General features: G+C 39.0%; 1 protein-coding gene across 1 annotated transcript in view; it reads left to right on the forward strand.

Moving 5' to 3' along the window:
• Nucleotides 1–14,732: 14,732 nt before the first annotated feature.
• Nucleotides 14,733–21,709, forward strand: part of FRK (fyn related Src family tyrosine kinase) — a 55,191-nt gene continuing 48,214 nt past the window's right edge. Inside the window, exon 1 of the mRNA XM_059831548.1 lies at nucleotides 14,733–15,163. Coding sequence (XP_059687531.1) covers nucleotides 14,733–15,163 — 431 coding nt within the window. The remainder of the gene's footprint in view (nucleotides 15,164–21,709) is intronic.

The raw sequence follows: 21,709 nt of genomic DNA on the forward strand, positions 1-21,709 counted from the left end.
AAATTGTGATTGGATTATGGCATTTTAAATTTATAACTTTGCTTGCTATGCCTGTGAAACACTTTATATGAAAACTCACCACAAAACCAGCTTAACACAGTACTGAAACATCTAGACAGATATCAGAAATCATATATTCATTGATAGAATCATAGGAAGGTTTGGGTTGGAAGGGACCTTTAAAGATCATCTAGTCCAAACCCCTGGTCACTGTATTCACTGTCAACTGAATTTAATCTTGAACAACCAGATTTTCTGAGTGCTGTGCAGTTATATTGGCAGTAATGACAAGCCGTCTTTGAATTTACAGCACAAAAGTACTAATCCTATTTAATCTTAAACCACTTTGTGTGAGGAACAATACTTGCCAATGGAGAGATTCAGCAAGTTAAATTTTAAGTGCATGAAGCAGAAGATTAGGTTAGAACTATGACAACAAGAAATATAGAAAATGATGAAGAGAATTGGTTTTCGGTTCTGGGAAAAGAGAAGATAAATGAGAGAATATCACCTTCATCTTCAGTATTCACAGCGCAAACCTGGTAACAGGAAAGTCTCGGCAGTTTGCTTTCAGCACACAACCCCCAAAATTTATTTCTTTTTCTTTTGTCTTACAAGCATTGCTTTGTCTCTCAGTTTCTTCCTTTCAGAGGAATCCTTTAAACATACTGACATCCCACTCTAGGGTCTTCCTCAGAAAGGAGCTGCCTTTAATTGAAATTCTCCATAACAATTGAACTACCTTAATGTGTTAACAGCATCCTTTCATATTGCTTTTTCAGCTCTGTCTTTCAAGTTTGATGGTACCATGAGCCATTCAGAGATGTCCACATAACCGAGGTCAAGCTTTTGGGCTATCAGGTCGTAACTGATATTTGAGGTCTCTCCATGGTTAATTTATGCATCACAGTAATTACTTTTCTATTGTATATATGTGGTAATAATCCACTGGGAAAAATTTTCTTATCAGGGGAAATTTCTAACTGGTCACGCTGAAGGAGACATAATTGCTTGTGGTGTGCCTCCCCTCCTTCAGCTGCACCATCCCTCAGGCCGGGGCCAGCGCTGAAAAGCTGTCTGGGGGAGTCCCCCCCACCCCTGACCCCACAGCCGCCCAGTGCCTCGCGTTTAGCAACCTGCAGGAAACACGTGTGAAGTGTGAGATCTGATGCGTCAAAGCCTTTTATAGACATGTTAGGGGGCATTTTGCTTGTCATCGTGCCTCATGCCTGTTTTCCATGCAGAAGAGGCTCCTACCACCCCGTAGTTTTAGTGCACATGAGTACTAATATGCCCCGGAGAGCAAAAGGAACGTAACAGAGGCCAGTAACATATATAAAGGTGCGAGAACCATGACAAAATACTTAAAATAAATCTTAGCTGCCACACAGAAGTTGTAGGCCTCTGAGCAAGGCAGGAACTCCAGCTCCTTGCCTTCTTTGTCCTTAAGAGGGCAGCATTATGATACAATGGAGCATCCCTCCGAGTTAACTTTGAATCATCAGCACCTTAATCTATTTTACTTTCCTTAAACTTCGGGTTTATTTTCCTAAGGCTGTGTAAGCTGACTTTGTCAGTTGTGTTTTGTCCCAACTATGCAGTAGCAGCCATTTGCCTATTTAGGAAAAGGTTATAAGAGTTTACTTAAAAAAGGAAAGGGCCCCTCGTATTGCCACAGAAGGGTATGCAACAGTGATATGTGAAAATAAAACAAGAATTTGAACAAACATGAAGCATTTTCATTTTAGACAAGTGACACAGAACATTCTAGATTTTTGCCTGTTTGCTTTTAAAAACAAATTAAAATACTTTTGGAGTAATAAGTCAAACCAAAAAGTGTTGCAGGTTTTTTTTTACATATTTTATTTTAGCACACTGCTAAGAGCTAGAACCTCAAGTTTGCACTTGATTTGGCTTTTAACCCATGAAGTTGTTCAATGCACAGGTAGAGGAGTGCCTCACATCCCAGCGTCCCCAACCTGCCCTGACAGAGTACCTCCATCCTCCCTGAAGAATGATGCCCACTCGCCCTGCTGGGATAACTCCCTGCCCTTCACAGCCCAAACTCCCCATCTGAGAACTGTTACTTCCTTCCCAGACTGACAGGAGGACAGAGCCCACATCTCAGGCTCACCCGACTGGCCCATCTCAGGGAGCTCTGCATACATGTCTCCTGAGAGCTACCCTTATCCCAGATAAACACTGCTGTTGCTCTAACTTCACTCCCATCTCAGGTAGACCCATGTATTAGCCCTTTTGGTGCTGCCACAGCACACAGCCATCCCTTACAACTCCTGAAAAGCCACCACACAGCTCCCATCCGGCAGGTAGTTCCTGACCTGTACCCTGACCAGCACCACTACCCTTCTGCTTCCTCTTTTACATGTGGATCAATAATCAGATTCAAATACAACGCGATTGTTTTGGCATAAGGACTCTGTACCTATTGAACTCAAAGGGCCTAGGGAGCATAAAGCCAGCTTTGTCCCTGACCCTGCAATCACAGCTTGAAAGAAAAACTCACTAGCAGTCATGGAATCATAGAATCATTTAGGTTGGAAAAGACCTTTAAGATCATGAAGTCCAACTGTAAACCTAACACTGTCAAGTCCACCACTAAACCATGTCTCTAAGCGCCTCATCCATACGTCTTTTAAAAACCTCCAGGGATGCTGACTCAACCACCTCCCTGGGCAGCCTATTCCAATGTCTGACAACTCTTTCAGTGAAGAATTTTTTCCTAAAATCCAATCTAAACCTTCCTTGAGGCAACTTGAGGCCATTTGTTCTTGTCCTTTCACTTGTCACTTGGGAGAAGAAACCAGCACCCACCTCTCTGCAACCTCCTTTCAGGTAGTTGTAGAGAGCGATGACGTCTCCCCTCAGCCTAAACAACGCCAGTTCCCTCAGCCGCTCTTCATAAGACTTGTGCTCCAGACCCCTCACCAGCTTTGTCACCCTTCTCTGGACACGCTCCAGCACCTCGATGTCCTTCTTGTAGCGAGGGGCCCAAAACTGAACACAGTATTTGAGGTGCGGCCGCACCAGTGCTGAATACAGGGGGACAATCACTTCCCTACTCCTGCTGGCCACACTATTTCTGATACAAGCCAGGATGCCGTTGGCCTTCTTGGCCACCTGGGCACACTGCTGGTTCATCTTCAGCCGGCTGTCAATCAACACCCCCAGGTCCTTTTCTGCAGGGCAGCTTTCCAGCCACTTGTCCCCAAGCCTGTAGCGTTGCCTGGGGTTGTTGTGACCAAAGTGCAGGACCCGGCACTTGGCCTTGTTGAACCTTATACAGTTGGCCTGGGCCCATGGATCCAGCCTGTCCAGATCCCTCCGCAGAGCCTTCCTACCCTCGAGCACATCAACACTCCCACCCAACTTGGTGTCATCTGCAAACTTACGGAGGGTGCACTCAGTCCCCTCATCCAGATCATTGAGCAAGATATTAAACAAGATCAGCCCCAGTACCGAGCCCTGGGGCACACCACTTGTGACCGGCCACCAACTGGATTTAACTGCAGTTGGTGGTAGTCACACAGGTGCAACACATGTTTCTGCGATTTTACATGAAATTGTACTGTCAATGGGATTCTTCACATGTTTAAAGTTAAACAGGACTGCCAAATTTGGTTCTATGTTTTTAAATTTAGGACACTTAGAAGGAAACACTTTTGTTTAGGAACCACCAGAGGAATAAGCGAAGAATATACAGAAGCAGGCCTCTGACTTACTAAAGAGTGATGCTTTTGTAGACATAGATCTAACAACGCTAATTCATTTCAAAGATACCTTGGTTTTCCATGAGAGAATGAAAGCTGGCAAGAATATATCTGATTTGAAAAACAGTCACTAGCAATATTTCTTTAGTAGACCTTTAAAAGTTTAGCAAAATACTATGTAATCTTCAAGGCATCCCTCTGTGATACACGGGGTGCCTTGTCACTAGGTAGAGAAGCCCAGTGAACATACCTGACTATTGATCAGGATTTAAGATTGGATTAAATTCTAGTGATTTCAGAAGTTTTACTGTTTATTGGGTTGCTTAGTAGCCTTTTTATATGGCACAAAATATGGACACATTAACTTTTTCAGTAAAATCACGCACATACAATTAATAGCATCCTTCTGGGAGTGGGACATCTGATCACATCTGACAACTTAGTACTATATTGGTTCTGTTCTCTGTCTCACCAGCATAGAAATGAGACTCATGCTCCTAAAGAGACAAGATTCCCAAAACTAAACCCAAGAGTTCATTAGAAGTTTAAACAGAATCTCAGAATCTCTCAAAAGCCTGCTTATTTTCCTTATCAGCTCTCTCAGATCTTGTAATCTAGCTCTGGCTGTTTCCACGCAACATGAAAGAAGGAAATGAAAATCAATGATTTTGTCAGAGTGACTAATAGCCAAGACTGATTGCTGGACCTTTAGTGGGTATATATTTTAAAACTCTGAATAGTTGTCTAAAGGTGCTTTGAAAGATTTTTCTTTTTGAGCTGGATGGATGCTACATATAGTCAAAAGAAACTGCACTGGAAATACGAACTTTTTGGAAAGCTATACTTCCAAAGTAGACCTGTATGTATTTTATGGCAAGAGAACTGTGCAGTTTCTATGATCTGTGGGACACTGCCTTATTTCTTCTGGGTTTTTTTTTTTTTTAACATACCAGTATTTTATTTATACAATTGTAAGCATAAAATACAGAGTAAGACTCCTAAGTTCTCAGTCCTCATTTCCCATTCATTCATGGTGTATTCATGTGCAGATAACTTAATCACTTATAGCTTCGATTTCTTCATGAGTAAAATTGGAATAGGTCTAATTCAGACATTCTGGGGATTTCTGAGTTGTTCAAGTAGGTTATAGGCTTGCATTTCAAGCCTGACACTTGCTAATGATTACATAAAAGACAAATCTGATGTATTTCAATACACAGTTTCAGAAAAGAACAGAGCTATCGAACAGCCAGTGGGAAATGCCACAACTATAAAACTGCAGACTTGAAGATAACAGAACTAGGGAAGACCTAAAGACAGTAATCTTCTTGCCCTGGGGCAGGTTCAGTCTGACTACAAACATCCCTAATAGTCAATTGTCTAACTTCTTGACAAGGACCCAAGAGCCACTGAGGCAATTTCTTCCAGTGTTCAACAGTCCTTACACACAGAACACTCTGAATTTTCTCCCTTTCTACATGTCAAAACAAAGTCTCTGTTGCTCTAATGCATCTTTTTTTCTTATGTCATGTCCTATTCCTAGCAGATGTGAGAACCACATCATTGCGCACCAGCCTTCTATCTATTTGAAGGCTGCTAGTCTATATTTTCCCACAGACTCATCTTGTTTAGTTATTTAAAGTCTTTCCTTAAAGGATGAGTGGGTTTGAGCCTGCTTATCTTTCTTTCATTCTCAGTCTGGATGATATTCATTCATCACTGATTCATTAGCAAATTGGTCCATATCTTTTTTTTTCCTGGAATACAGGATCAAAAATTGGACACGTTGGTCCAATTTTAGCCTTACTAGGGCCGAGTACAGAAATAATGAAGCCACAGTAATGTAACACAGCAATCTGTGCTTTCAAAGTAACATACAAGTTAGTTAATTCATTACAATCATCACCATGTTAGGATTTTCAAGATCAAATTCTATCCTATCACTATGATGAGTAGACAGGTCAATTTTTTTTCCTTCTGTTAGCAATAAGTTATCTTTCTTACGGAGTCCTTGATCTTCTGTTTAAGAAATATTTTCTTCTGTATGTGTTCATTGCTGAGTATACTGGACACTGAGAGTGATGTTCCTTGGAGCTGCAATAATAAAATGCTGATAGGAATGCTTATAAATCTCAAATATAAGAGGTTATTTTGAATATAAATTGCATTTGATATTTACTGTTCTGCTTCTGCCTCTAGAGGGTGTCTAGTAATGGTCTGACGAAAGGATAAAAAAAAGTATGCTGGATTTTTATAAGAAGGAAGTGATCTAGAAGAATAAGTTCTAAAACTCTAAGTATATACTAAGCCTCAAGAAGATTCCATCATGCTGATGTAACTTTTTAAAGATCTGTACTCTGTTTCTATGTATGTCTGTGAAGAAGGTCAGAGCCACCTCTTCTGTTTTTAGGAAAACAGTATGTTCACTTTTACCTATGTTGTTGCGTAATTGTGTTGAGCCTCATGCTGTTCTCAGAAAGAGGGGGAATTCCAATAAGTTTTAAAGCTGTGGAAACAAAGACAGAGGAATTTGGGAAAATTTTGTCAGAGAAGGAGAGCAAATTATTTTGCCTACAACAACAGAAATCTGAATCACAAGTGCTCACAGAAAGTGAGTATCACTAAAGGTGCTTACTTCCTATCCCCTTTCCTTACATTTATAAATACCATGTCTTGCATGTTGAGTAATGATGTTCTTTGTACAGTATCTCAGTGCATACCTGTGAAAGACAGATACAGCAGAAAGAAAAGGAGAGGTAGGAAACTATATAGAAAATATACTAGGAGAGACAGAGAGAAGAATACAGAAACAAAAGGAAAGGAAGAAGAGTAAGAGTATACATATTTGCAGGACAAGTTGCATCAGTTTCATTTGTGAAACTTTGTATTTTGAACACACAGGAAACAGGTCAGGCTGATACTAAAACATAGTAAAGACATAACTTCACACACTGCATCTTTACCTTTACACAAAGACTATTCTAAACATAAGTCAAAAACTAATACAAAAATAGCGATACATGAACTAAAGGTAAAAATGAAATCCTACTCTCAGTTAAACCAATGAGTATATTGTCACTGACTTCACAGTAAGAAAAACATTATTTTAAGCCCTTTCATACTGGATCAAATATAGAAATTAGTCACCTAAGTATTGGTGTTTGTTGACCCTCAGATTATACCTATGGTTCTGAAGATGGGTAGGTAAGATAATGGTTTTTAATTACTTTAAATTACTGAAATATTACATGTAAAAACAGTAGAAAAATACTAGCTATTAATTTTAAAATAGAATTAGAATGGAAAGGAAGGTTTTTAAATCAGTTGTGCTCATGGCCATGGCTACACTATGGCGTTTAAGATTGTTTCCAGAGTTTAACAAATGCCCTGGCTGCTGCTTCCCAACACCATTTTGAAGTAAACCCCAGGATTATAGCTTCCTTTTCTGCCTACCCTTTCCTTTTCATATGGAAAAGATATAAGTGCACATCCTGAGTTTGCTGTGGGGCACTTCCTCTGGTTTAGAAACAAGGTATCTTCCATGCTGGGTAACGTTCTTTGTACAGCATCTCACTGCATACCTGTGAAAGAAGATACAGCAGAAACAAAACAGGAGATAGGAAACTATATAGAAAATACACAAGGAGAGAGAGAGACCTAGCCTGGAACGTGGATGGGCAGTGCACAAAGTTCATATAATCGCAGGAACTGATTATAGACCCAGCCCTTTTCCTACAGACAGATTTTAGCTGTATAAAATGCTAGTGTGTGCACAATTTACAGTAATGTGGAGCAATTTGTATAAATATGGTTTATCTAGCAGGAAGAATAAAAGTAAAATGGAGTGGAGAGGGAGGTGCTGATCTCTTCTCCCTGGTGTCCAGTAATAGGACACTTGGGAATGGTTCAAAGCTGTGCCAGGGCAGGTTTAGACTGGACATTAGGAAACATTTCTTTACTGAGAGGGTAGTCAAACACTGGAACAGGCTTTCTAGAGAGGTGGTCGATGCCCCAAGCCTGCCAGTGTTTAAGAGGCATTTGGGCAACGTCCTTAATAACATGCTTTAACTTTTGTTCATCCCCAAAGTGGTCAGGCAGTTGCACTAGATGATCACTGTAGGTATCACTGTAGGTCCCTTCCAACTGAACTATTCATTTTTCTTTTCTTTTCTTTTCTTTTCTTTTCTTTTCTTTTCTTTTCTTTTCTTTTCTTTTCTTTTCTTTTCTTTTCTTTTCTTTCTTTCCTTTCTTTCCTTTCCTTTATTTTCTCTTTCCTTTCCTTTTTTCTTTCCTTTCCTTTTTCCTTCCCTTCCCTCCCCTTCCCTCCCTTCCCTCCCCCTTCCCTTCCCTCCCCTTCCCTTCCCTTCCTTCCCTTCCCCTTCCCTTCCCTTCCCTTCCTTCCCTTCCCCTTCCCTTCCCTTCCCTTCCTTCCCTTCCCTTCCCCTTCCCTTCCCTTCCTTCCCTTCCCTTCCCTTCCCTTCCCCTTCCCTTCCCTTCCCTTCCTTCCCTTCCCTTCCCTTCCCTTCCCTTCCCTTCCTTCCTCCTTCCTCCTTCCTCCTTCCTTTCCTTTCCTTTCCTTTCCTTTCCTTTCCTTTCCTTTCCTTTCCTTTCCTTTCCTTTCCTTTCCTTTCCTTTCCTTTCCTTTCCTTTCCTTTCCTTTCCTTTCCTTTCCTTCCTTTCCTTTCCTTTCCTTTCCTTTCCTTTCCTTTCCTTTCCTTTCCTTTCCTTTCCTTTCCTTTCCTTTCCTTTCCTTTCCTTTCCTTTCCTTTCCTTTCCTTTCCTTTCCTTCCTTTCCCTCTCCTCTCCTCCTCCTCTCCTCTCCTCTCCTCTCCTCTCCTCTCCTCTCCTCTCCTCTCCTCTCCTCTCCTCTCCTCTCCTCTCCTCTCCTCTCCTCTCCTCTCCTCTCCTCTCCTCTCCTCTCCTCTCCTCTCCTCTCCTCTCCTCTCCTCTTTTAAAAATAATAGCCAGTATTTTTCTACTGTTTTACATGTAATATTTCAGTAATTTAAAGTAATTAAAAAGGTGTGGGTTTTGATATGGTATATCAATATACTTCTAAGTTAAGTTTTAGTTCCTTGTAAGATGCTGCCTTTCCCACATTCACAGGTCAGGAGAGAGTGCTGATTTTATTTTTGGGAAGAAAACCCACTTCATTCGCAGGAGAAACAATGAGTACAGTACTTGGATACACCATTCCTTTCCATCCATCCCTCTTTGGACTTCACTGCTTCTCTTGATGCAATTCCAACTTCTGAAGATAAAGATGCTAAATCATGTTCATAAGTCATCCATGGCATAGCATGCAGACTTTAATAGAGTTATGTGAGAAATGATCTTGACCCATCATAAAATCTTCATAAATATATACACTTTCTAAATTTAAAAACTATCCATAACAGGGTCAGTTTTGGAATAAATTTTCTTAAAAGACTGGCAAAGTCATGTTCGCTGATAATTCTTCGTCATTCACTTACCATATTTTTTCCACACAGAGACAGATTTGATTAGAAGTATTTTTCATTGCCTTAGAGAGCTACAGCGTGGTTTTATTCAGAAAGGCTGCTTCATCGAAAGCAAATTAACTTACAATTTTTAACAGTGTGTGCTGTATATCATTTAGAATAATGTATGATAAAATGAAAAATAATGACTGAGGTCTGGTCCCATTGCAGATAATGGCAAAACTCGCATTAAATTTAAGCAGAGTGAGATCTGATTCTTTGAACAAATAGAGAAAGTCTCTATTCTGTCACTCCTTGACAGAGCCTTATTACTCTGTGTTCATTTGTTGTCAGACATAACCTGTTTTAGGCCCAAATTTAGCTAATAAATAAGCAACCCTCATCACCGAAGCACTTGAAAATGTACTTTTAATGCTTTCTAGAGTAGAGATGGATTACTGGATCAGCCTTATGGAGATAAATAGCCAGAGTTTTCTCATTACAAATGCAAAAGAATTAAGGTTGGAAAATGCTGAATCAAATATAACCCTATGTCTTTGTGGATTTATGGTTTAAGATAATATACAAACCAGGAACGTGATTAATCAATAAGAGTAAACAATTTTGTCAAGAGTAAAATTATGCACATCATTTATTTCATTGAAAAGAATAGCAATTTACAAATTACAGAAATAAAATGGAAGTGCTGATTAAAAGGATTATAAAAAAGCTACAAAGTGGTGGTAAGGTGTTCCTTTCTAACACGCAAGTGGAAAGAAATATAGCTGAAAAGACAGCTGTAATAAAAAAATCACTGTGCTTCATTTCAGTTTGTTACCTTAAAAAAATAATACAACTTTGAAATGTTTAATCATTTAAATTATTTCCAAGCACAGATTCAGAGCGGTATGCATTTGCTTTTCTTCTAATTTCTTTAAAGATCATATTCTTTGAATATTTTACTTTGCTGGAATATTTGACTTGCTTTATCATAATGCATTAAAAAGTTTTTCTAAGCAAGGTATATTATGTCAAATATTTAAATTAGCAAATATTAATGGAGCAGTATAACCACTGACTTGAAAAAAGATTATACAATATAGAAAGTGATGCTACAGGCAGCAGTTTCATACATTATTTAATTACAATTCTTGTATTTTATATCTTAATTTCTTGTTTTCCCACATGGAGTTTTTTCCTGTTTACAAAATTTGAAAAAATTGTGGAGGAAAATGGTTTTTTCTGTTGTGATCTCATCTTATTATTAAGAAAAAACACTTTTTCAATTTCCAGTTTGAACTGACTCATATTTCTTAACAAAACTGTTGGTGGCTATTGCCTTGGAATATTCTTTTTTCCCAGTAGAGTACCATTCTGACTGTAATTTTTCTCTGCATGGCATAGGGGAATTGTTTCAAACATCATGTATCATCAGTACCAAAGCCTGATGCTCAGTGATGTTCATTCCCTGTCTCTGAAATACGGAGCTGAATATTTATGAGGTGGAGGAGGGTTCATTTTTTCTAAAACTCTAAAGTTTTATGTAATTATACCAACAGTTACAAGCAGAGCACATACAAATCAGCAAACATAGGAAATATCTGTAATGAAAACTCATACAAAATGTTTTTTGAAAGCATGGAACACAAATAAAAATTCTATCAAAACAAGATATTTGAAATATTATGGATTCAAATCTTATCTGTACTTATTTAATATGACTCAGTGTGATACCTTAATTCATGCAAAGCAGTACCTCATTCCAAGAGCACTTCAATTAGTATGAGCGTTGCAGATTAGGTTTGTATTAGGCTTACTAAAACATATCATATTAACGCATTATTTTTCTGTCCATTCAGGCGACTAAGAGAAATATGTTTCACCACCATGTTTAAACATGATTGTTTTGCAGAATAAACGAGGCCTAAAGAATATTGACTTTAAGTTAATTAGAATTTGATTTAATGGATTTAGAGGACTGCAAATTAATCTTTCAAGCAGGGGTAAGGCTCCTTGCAAGAGTCTTACTTATATAGGACTTTGTAAGCAACATACATACAGAAATTAAAAGTAACTTCAGATATCTGTCATCCTCAAACCTATAGCATCAGTGTGGACTTTTTTCTTTATGGAACAAGGGAATATACTTTAAAAGCAATGGGGAATTACCTAGTTTGAAGGTGGAAAGTACTACTTGATTGAATAGATTTGTTTCCTTTTCTAAAATCTAAGTTTATACGATCCTGTCAGATACAGATTGTAAATGATCCATCTTTGGTTTAAGGTGTTGCATATTTCAAGAAACTACTTGCAATATTAATAATTATTTTGATAATATAGGGACCAGAATACTAAATTTCAGTATCCATACTGTAAATGTGCCATTCTGGTCACAATAAATTAATCTTGCTCCCTAGCTATTGCTAGCTGTAAGAATGAGGTGAGACTTTTGTGTCCTTCTCAAAGCATTTTTGCTAATAGAATTCATCAATATATCCGATTAAGTCTTTCACAGTCACTTTACATCCATTATTTATTTGGACAATTTCTGGTTTGACACTCAGTCTCCAAAACAAATTAAGTAAAGGTACAGAAGGCCGGTAAGCAATACAGATCTGTTTGTCCTCCTTTTGCAAGAAGAAAATATAGTGGGATTCAAGGCAAAAGAATGAAATTAAGCCCAGAAATAGGTGCTGCAAAGATTATCCTGTTAAATTATATGTAATACCAGGACTTGGACAATAGTTTATATTGAAAAGCCCCTGAATAGACACTATTATCCTAATTTGTTCCGAACTGTGAGCATGAAAATTAGGATTATGGGTTTTATCAGATTTTTTTTTCCAGTAAAACCGGCAAGAACATTTTTATTACATTTTCATTTTTTTCTTGCCTGTGATAAAATTACATAGTCTCTAAAACGTAGAGAGTACTGCTTTATTTTCAGAAATGCAGACAATCCTCAATAAAGTCACCAGGACGGGAACAAAGACCCTTGCAGAGGCAATGCTGCAGTGTGGCCACCACAGCTCCACCACAGTCCTGCCCCACATGGACTCGGGAATCTGTTCAGGAGTTCTCAGCAACCCCACTCCTCTCTCTTTTTGAGGACCGTTTTAGATCTGACTAACGAATTTCATGGCTATTTGGTAAAGTCTACTTGTTTCATAAATAGAACTGATCCTGAAGAGTTAGTTATTGATCACTTCCAGCAAAAGCCTTTCTGGTCTTGTAAAGCCAAGCAGGGGCATAAATTGGCAGAGAAGATTAATTTAATGCCTGAGTTTATTTGATATAAGATATTCATACACACAAATGTTTGTAGGCTTAAGCCCCATTCTAGCTACAGTTATAAATGTTTATCTGAGCGGTCTTAGTAAATGCAGCATGCTTTCTAATGTGTATGTGTATTGGTACTTGAGTATAAAGATGGGGTCTTGATCCTGAAAAGAGCTGTGCGTGAGATTGATTCTGTACAATGTAAGTAGCTCCATTGTCATGATGAAACTATTCTGTGCAGTAAATGTGTGTTCAAATCTTTGCCAGATTAATGCCCAAGTTACCAGAACCACAAAACATTACAGCAGAACTGTCAAATACACAAACTGAAAAAACCAGATTATTTAATACATCTTTTCTAATATTCTCTGTTTTCAGTAAATGTAGATAATTCTTGAAGCAAGACTAATGAAGATAGTTTGTTTTTCAACACAGGCCTTTCCTGACTTCGGATATTGTCCATCAGACCTAAGAAAAGTAAAAATCTCTTACTGTTCTGGATAGTGATTAATAATTGCTGTGGGGAAAAATAATCTCCAGGGGTGCTTCATAAACTAAATATGTTTTTCATAATCTGAGAAATCAACATGCCATTTTTCGATCAGGCCCAAAGGTTTCACTACAGATTATGAGGTTTAGCGATCACTTAATGTGCATAGTACTTTCTCCTTCATTCAGTTTCCTTTGCAACATTGCAGAATAGGAGTGAGAAGGCAGTTCCTCACCCCTCTTCGGTGAAGATGCACCTGATGATAGTGATAAATTTCAGTGGAGGCTTCTTTCAGTCATCCCACAGTCCCTAGTCCATCAGTAGGCTTCTGCTTGTGCCACTGGTCTCCTCATTCAGAGAACTGACTGAGAGAGATGGTGAAAACAAGTGGCTTTGGTTTCTAAGTTATTTAGTTGGGGTTTTTTCTAGTAAAGAGAAAAAACAGTAGTCAGCAACTCTAAATGGAGCCAAGAGACATGTGTGAATGGTTTAGGAAGACAGCAGTTATTCCTGACAAACAAAAATAAAAGAAAATTATGGGAGCCAGTTTTCTTTATCACCAGGAAGCTATACGTCCATGTGTGGGTTTTGTTTGACTTCTTATCTGTAAGAGTTTGTCTCTTACTGAAATGCTACCGCATGGTGCAGACAGGCTATCTCCTGTGCTTACTGCTCCTGCTCCAAGCATTACGTGTCCCCCAGGCTGTGGTGATTTCCAGCTGTTATAAAGCTTGTACTGCACTGCTGGGATGTGGCAGATGCCTCTCCAAGCTGCTTGGCCGCAGCTGTATCCAGACACCCATGCATGGTCTTTATGCCAGGTTATAGGTGCTTTAGAAATGGGAATATACTGGTCAACTTAGTTTCATCGGCTTACTTGGTGACTAGAAGACAGACCTTATTTTTATATACGGTTGGTATAATTAGCTGACGACCTAGAGCAATTTTTTGGATAATGCCTTTTGTTTCCTTAAAACGCAGAATAAGGAATGAATTTAAATTTATTGCTGTATTAGTGTAAACCCCGTATATTTATTTTTCCTTCTAAGAAGTGCCAAAGCCAGCTCAAAAAAAAAAAAAAAAAAAGCCAGAGGACTGTTTTGAAGGGCGGACGCTTTGCAGAGGAAAGCGCCCAGGTGTGAGGGAGAGCAGAAGCCGCAGGTGCACTCCAGGTGAGGGCGTCTGCTGGCCTCAGTGAGCAAAGGCTTCTGAGAACCGAAACCAGCGCAAACCAGGAAACAAAAAGAAATATTCAAGCTGTCCACGTTGGAGACTGCTAAGGAAACAGCCAGGTCAACTTGGTTAATCATTACCAAGACAGGCTTTACAGACATTCACCGCTGATCATATGACAGGACCCCATCTGAGATAAGAAAACACCCATCCCAAGCAGTAAGAGTTGAGAAGCCTCCCTTGCTTAGATGTTCTGACTTTATTGTTTTGCTGTGGGAGAAGAGGCTCCACGCTCCCTTCTTGTTCCCAGAGCTCAGCCCAGCTGTTGTGTTGCTTTCCTGTTCTGAAGAGGAAGTGAGAAATTCCCTCCACATGTGGTCCGGCACTTGGATACTCAGCTTTCACTTCCGATCCAGGAGCTGCCTGTAATGAGCTCTCAGTGGGGCTCGGAGAGGAGCTTCCAGCTGTGCCAAGATTTGTTTCATTTTGTGCCAAAGGAGGAGGGGAAGAAGAAATCCTGCAAAAAGCTAGAATGTTGATGGTGCAAAAATTGGTCTAAGGGTATCACAACTGGGAAAAGCAAAAGAAGAACAGAGGCAGAGGAAGGCACAAGGAAACAGGATGGGAAACTTTTGTCAGAAGCACTGTGCCTGTTTGGAGCCCTACATCCCGTGCTTATTCTTGGGGAGAGAGAGTGAGCAGGATGAGAAAGTTGGCCAAGTCTTCGCCAACCTTGCTGTGGTAAGGCATGACTTCCAAGCAGGACAGAAAGATGGAGACAGTAAGATAAAAGGGAAACCTTTACCTCCACTGCCTGGACAGCATCTGGTGAATATTTGCAGATTTGTGGCACTCTTTGACTATGAGGCTCGCACGGAGGAGGACTTGAGCTTCCAAGCTGGGGATAAGCTTGAAGTGCTGGATGCATCCCATGAGGGCTGGTGGTATGCTAGGCTCCTCCTGCCAACAGGGTCAGTCTGTCCTGGCCGCAAGCTCCAGGGCTACATCCCTGCCAACTACATAGCTGCTGATCAGAGCATCGAAGCTGAGCCGTGAGTAACCCATGAAATGCACATCTCAGTCTCTTTTCTGTTAGGTTACATGGGTTTGGGACAGGAGGTTATGTCCTTTTCTCTTGTTGAGTAGTACCCTGCTACACTCAACCTCCAGTGGTCCTACTGGTGACAGTGCTAATCAGCACATGCAAGGAAAAGACACTACAATCACAAGAAAATCAATTACAAAAGTCAGAGTGTTGATGGTTTTGTTTTGGTTTAAATAATTTCTCTCTCTGATATGCCCTAATCACCTGTTTAAGAAGCATCTGGGAATATCAGGTTGGTTACCACTGTGATGGTTCATTATTTTTATTTGTATAACAGCAAGTGTGTGTCAGATGCTTCCCAGAGTGTGAAAAGATATGACCCCTGCCCCAAACAGCGTTCAGCATAACCAGCTGCAAAGTCACCAATTAATCAGAGTTTCAGGAAGCTACCTTTACGCCTTTAAATGATGGGTGAGTCTCTAACAGATAACTTTTTCATGGTTTCCTCTAAGTTATTTGTTTCTTCTCTGGAGGCAAATCTCTAGTCTCAGGACAAACTTGACTGGAGTAAGTGCTGCAAAGGGCAAAAGAGTGGATATAGCAACAGAGTACAAATGGAATTTTTTAAAGTTTCACAGAGTTTAATTATGCAGCCCATATTTTTCTCCCCCTTCAAAACATGTCAGATCTTATTTAATATTCAGAACTAGAGCAGAAATCACACAAAATCAGTTACTTGGCTCCCTAGTGAGGATGTGTAGGGTCTGAGTCAGCCTGGGATGCAGAGTTACTTATGTGTGTTGCAATCAGAAGCAGCATTTTCTGAAATAGCTCTGACTGCAGTTTCAGAGGTATGTTTTGGCAAAAATTACCAGTGTGGAAAGAGACAGCAGAAATGGTATTCGTTATTAGTCTTAGAATTAATTTTGACTTTAGAGGGATGATGTTGCAGCTTCTCAGTTAAATCTCATTTGGACCTGAAACATCATCTCCAATCTGATCTGCCCACTGTACTGCCTAGTGCTAGGAAAATTGGCTCAGATATGATTATGCCAGTCTTTTATCAGCTGTAGGATTTGTGCTAGAGGCATCTTAGGACAACTGTAAGATTCCTTTCTAACCTGAAGACCTTAATTTCCGGAGTCTGACCAGCTGTTTCTATTTCTGTATTCAGGCAGACAACCCTTTCAATGGTCATGTTCAAAAGAATTCTTCCAATTGCAGAAATTAATCTGCAGGGAAGGCTTTTTCTGAACCACTAGAGAAATGGTAGTAGGCTCTAATTCAACTCAGCTTGGCCTTTGCTCTGTTTCAAAAACTAGTTTTATTACAACTCATCTAAGATTTCTGCTTTCTGTTTATACTTTGAAAGTAATTTTGTTCAGTTATACAACAAAGTCTCAGCTCTTAAGGTCCTTATCTTTCTATACCTACTGCATCAAATACGGAGTTAACTTTGCCAAAAATGCATTGTTGCATAACCCCTGGTTTTTTCCTGTTACAGAATCGATTATATTTTATTTTACTCTTTTTATATACCTTTCTCGCTTTATTAATAAAGACTAAGTTTTGACAAAAGATTTTTCTTTATAGATTCTTAGAATAGTGGAGAGGAGGAAAAGGAGAGCTTTTTACAGCTCTCAGATGAAGTCATTCCTCAAAAATATTTGACAAGTTTTTAGTTTCATACCAAAACTAATCTGGCTAAACATGTCTTTCCTCAGATTTCCTCCAAAGTCAGTTGGCTCTAGTGACCTTCAACAAAAATAAGTATACAAGACTGCCTTTTGTCAGGCCACACAGATACCCTTTCATATAACTATAGACTAACTCAGGTTGGAAAGGACCTCTGAAGGACATTTGATCCAGTTGTCCCAACTCAAACATGGCCAAAATAAATTTAGACACATTTACTTAGGGCCATTTCCCGTTACGCTTTTCACTCTCACGGTGAGGATTTTTTTTTCCTTTTATCCAACTGGAATACTCCTTGCCACAATTTTCTCCAAGACTTCCCTTTCACCCACCCTCTACATTTCACACTTGTGTTCTTGAAGTGAAACAATAAGAGCAACAGTAATGATGGTGTTTTAAAGAACTAACCCTTGTTTTCCCTAAAGTAATGGAATGAGGGTGAAAAAAGCTATTTTAATATCTCTTTAATTAAAATTCAGTGCTTTAATCATATTCTCTGCCTGAACTTTAAATTTAACTTCTTTCATCTTTCCATCTTAATTTTAATTAGCTCTGTCCTTTGGTGTTGGCCAATTGCTCATGGCCATGATATAGACATTTGTGGAAATAGGAGAAGTTTTTATTGCATCCTTCCATCCTTTATACCACTCCTTTATGGTCCCAGCACAGAACTGACAAAGAATGGAAGATTTAAAATCTCTATCACATGTTCACCTGCCAAAATGCATATATACCATGTATTTGCAGTGTGTTGTTTATGCTTTGTAGTATTTGCCAGGCACAGCTGATCAACAGCCTTTGAGCTGGTTGAAGGCACATTCCCTAGCACCAGCTAGCTTCTGTATGTCTGCAGAGACGATGGGAGTTTTAGCTTATTTCTGGACTGATCTCCATCTTATTAGACTAAGACAAACTGTCTAAACTGTTCTGGGAAATAGTCTTGATTTGTGGTATGACTCTTAGGAAACTTGGGAAGAAAACCAAACTGTCCATATTCTTTAGCAGCTGATTTCAGCATGATTGTATATAAGCTTTTTAAAACATTGACATTCATACGCATGCATGGATACTCTATAAATTCACTTAAGTAAAGGGGTAGATGGGTATGAAATGTTCTGTAAGTCGTGGAATGTCTTAGAGATTACAGGGCCACTATGTAAGTTTAGCCAATATATGCTTAAAGCTACATGCAGAACAGACAAATTTCTTTTGCTAATCATTTCAGTTTTGCCTGTAGCCTTCAAGATTATTAATAACAAAATATATCTGGATGTTTTTTATCAACGTTATGACATGGTCTTTATTACAGAGACAGTTAGAGATCAGAAAGTCCATCTGGATCCGTGTTGTCCATTCTGACAGAAGATAATGCTAGGTAATTCCTTGTTCTTGGCAAGTGCCGCAGCAGAACATTTTGTTTCCTCGCTGAAGTATCTGTGAATTTTTCCAGGGAGAAAGGTTTTTTTGAACTTTTCCTTGGTAAGAAAGAGAATGAAGTAAAGTAAGAAGAAAAGTGAGAATCTTTTCTTCCTTGTTCTGATTTAGAGAACAGTTTTTCTTCCTGGAAGTCTCCTTGACTCCGCCCAATATGACTGAGGTAGTGCTGACAAGGTGGATCAATAACTGGATGAAAGGGACGAAAGGATGTGCAATATCTCCAGTCTGGGGAAAACAAAAATTAAATACTATTTATAACAAATGGAATTTTCGTGTATCCTTGGCTATCAGAATGTTCAAGCAGAACTGATAAAGTGTGAGATTTCTTTACTGTGTTCTTTCCTCAGACCAAAGCTTATTGGTAGAAATTGTATGTAAAATTGAAGGGAGACTTTGCTTATATTATATTTTGCTGATACAGTGATAATTATGTTTTGTTAATATATATATTATATTCATATTCTATTACATAATATAACTGACTTACATCAAAAGTCAAACACTTCCTATTTGTGCATGATATCTCATTAAAACAAAGTTTCTCTTGCTTCCTTCCTTTGGCTTGGGTGATCCCTTCCAGTGTGAATGACTTGGATGAAATCAGTAACATTCTGTGTGAATAGGGGAAGGGGAAAAAGGCAAATCCATGGCTTGTGTTCTGCCTGCCGCAGCATTGCAGTCCAAATGTGTACTGCATAAGATTAAATACGTCTAAGAAATGTGCACCTACTACCACGAAGGCTGTTTTGGATAGACTGAGGAAACAAGACCCTTCATTTTTATATTTACCAGTAAAGCATCTTCTCATTGCTGAGCTTTTCTAGCACGTGCAGTACTCCTTATACTAACAACAACTTTTCAGGGTGGAGGGCTTGTGAAGAGATTGTGCCTAGTGTCTCTGGAGCCAGGTGTGTTCTCCTGGCCCTACGTGGGACAAGTGGGACAAGGCAGCTGCAGAGTGGAAGCCTTTGTCTAGCAAACCGTAGTCGCACAGTGAACTTTCACTTCATGAGGAAATAAATCTGTTACTACAAAAACATTATTTTACTTAATATCTGACCAAAAGCAGATGCGGACTATGCTAATGATAAATTAGCAACTGTAAGACCACTTGGTGCTTTTCTTCTCTCTGCATCACAGGTAGCCGTCAAAACCACAAGCCAGACAGATTTTACATTTCTGAGCAAGTTTGTGTGAGGTCGTATCTACCACATCCCACGACTTCAGAATGCTCTTCTTTCTGGGTTTAGACACATAACATTTAGAAAAAGGAAAGCAAAAATGCAATTAGAGATACAATCACATAATTTAACTTGCACATCCAGCAAAGGATGATCAGAAAGAGCAATTCGACTAACACCAAAATCTGAATTAAAAGATAGAAATTTCCTTGGCAAGGAGTGTGACCTTCCAGTCTCTGCTCTTTCTGTGCCTGTTATTCTGCACTATAAACAGGAACCATAGTAACGCATTCACCTGCCCTTATTTTATTACTGCCAGTTGTTTTAACTAAACAAGAAAGCTATAGAGTGCAAGTTGTTATGGACAACAAATACATCCCAGCTGAACAGTTAATTTTAATGAAGCAAAAATAATAAAAAAAAAAACCAACCCTCACTGTTGGAGTGGCATGAATTCTTTTTTTCTAGGGGAAAAGGAGAGTGTACTTAGAGGGGGGTCTTGCCTGCCATCCTGATGGACCTGTTGGCTGTTTATTGAAAGTCAACTTCATTCCATATGTTCATGCCAACATTATTGACACAAGACTGCTGTGCTGAGGGAAGTAAATCCACACAAATTTCTAGTAGATTAGGTCCAAGAAGATCACAGCAATTACTTTTAACTTTTGCCAGTTTCCTTATGTCAGAGGTTTCTTATGTAGGTATTTCCCAGCTGGTGGAAACTGAGCCCCAAACCTAATCAATGAAACCTCACCAGTCAATTCTGCAATGAGCTTTTTAAATAACTCTTTGAATGCAGAAGTGACTTGTAGGTTATTTTTGTCAACCTCTGTAATTCCTTCACCTTCTGTGACCTGACTCAGCTTTAACTATTTCATACATTGACTGAATCTGAGTTACTATACATGAACAATAAAGCATTCCCTGGGCTGACCTGTTTCTGGCTTTCTGCAAAGTCAGGCTTATGGGCTTTCTTTTGTTCATGTGGGTCATTTTTCAAAGTGGTATTTAGAGCCAAAATGTCTAGAGAGGCTCTTTTTAAAGTGAAACCTTAGATTCTGCTGAACACCTCAGAAAACCGAATGTAATCCACTGTGCTTTTTGTGTGCTCCCTCTCTTTTGCTCTCGTAATTCCTCTCTCCATTACAGTACAAACTCCTGAGGACACCACCAAATCAGCTGTAACCCTTGTACTGAAATGAACTTCTAAAAACTGTTCATTGCTAACACAACTACACAAAGTAGTAGTAGGTTGTTCTGATATTCTTGGAACCTGTTACTTTAAGTACGAAAGCTATTATCATATAGTTTTTGGTAGAAAAGGTTTCTTTATCACCAAAATATGTATTTATTATAAATCATTGAAGTGACTGTATGTGAACTCATTTGAAATTCCATCCTTTCTTTCAATTGATACACTTTATGTATGTGCTTTTGTGTGTGCATGCATGTGTACACATATACAACATCATAGAGAAATTTTGTAAGACTGATACTTCTAAGACCACGCAAAAGAGCCCTGTGGGACAAGGTGTATATTGCAAAGAGAGAAGACCATGCTTTCAATGTTTTTAGACCTTGTGTTCATAGCATCTGAAGTAACAAAGTTTGGAACTGCCATGTGTGTTTTGGAGTGCCTCTCTTGAATTTAAACGATTGAATTTAAACGATTGAAAAGGACCATGAATTTAATCACTTAACTTTAGTTGTGGTTGGGCATTCCAGTGCTGTCTTCAAGCACATCTCAAACTTTGTCTTCATTTCTTAAATGTGCAAAGATATACTGAACACAAAAGGAGATGGTTTACTGAACTGTGAAATGTCAGATTTTGTCAAGTGCCAGCAGTATTTACACATCCATGTGTATACCCATGTCCAGAAAACGTGCATCTCTGCTCAGAAAGGTGGAAGAAATTATGGCATTGTAGACGAGCACTTCATGCAAACTTGTCTAATTTAGGTCATCTATTTTCTGGCAATGTGGTTTTCTAAATATACAACATTGTCTATTCAAATTCTGAAAAATGAAGACATTTCTTCCTACCTCGTCTTTATCTGAAATTAGTGTGTATGTTATACATTGTGATCATTACATACTAGTTTACATTACCCTGTTGTGAAAGATTTGACAATGAAACATGTGAAGATCAGAAACAATATTCTTAAAACCTGCAAACATAGCCAGTTAGCTTTTCTTACAGCACTGTGAAACCCAGGTGGCCTTTACAGTGCCTTTTAGA

The sequence above is a fragment of the Gavia stellata genome, chromosome 2, assembly GCF_030936135.1.
Source record: "Gavia stellata isolate bGavSte3 chromosome 2, bGavSte3.hap2, whole genome shotgun sequence".
NCBI classification, from domain to species: domain Eukaryota; kingdom Metazoa; phylum Chordata; class Aves; order Gaviiformes; family Gaviidae; genus Gavia; species Gavia stellata.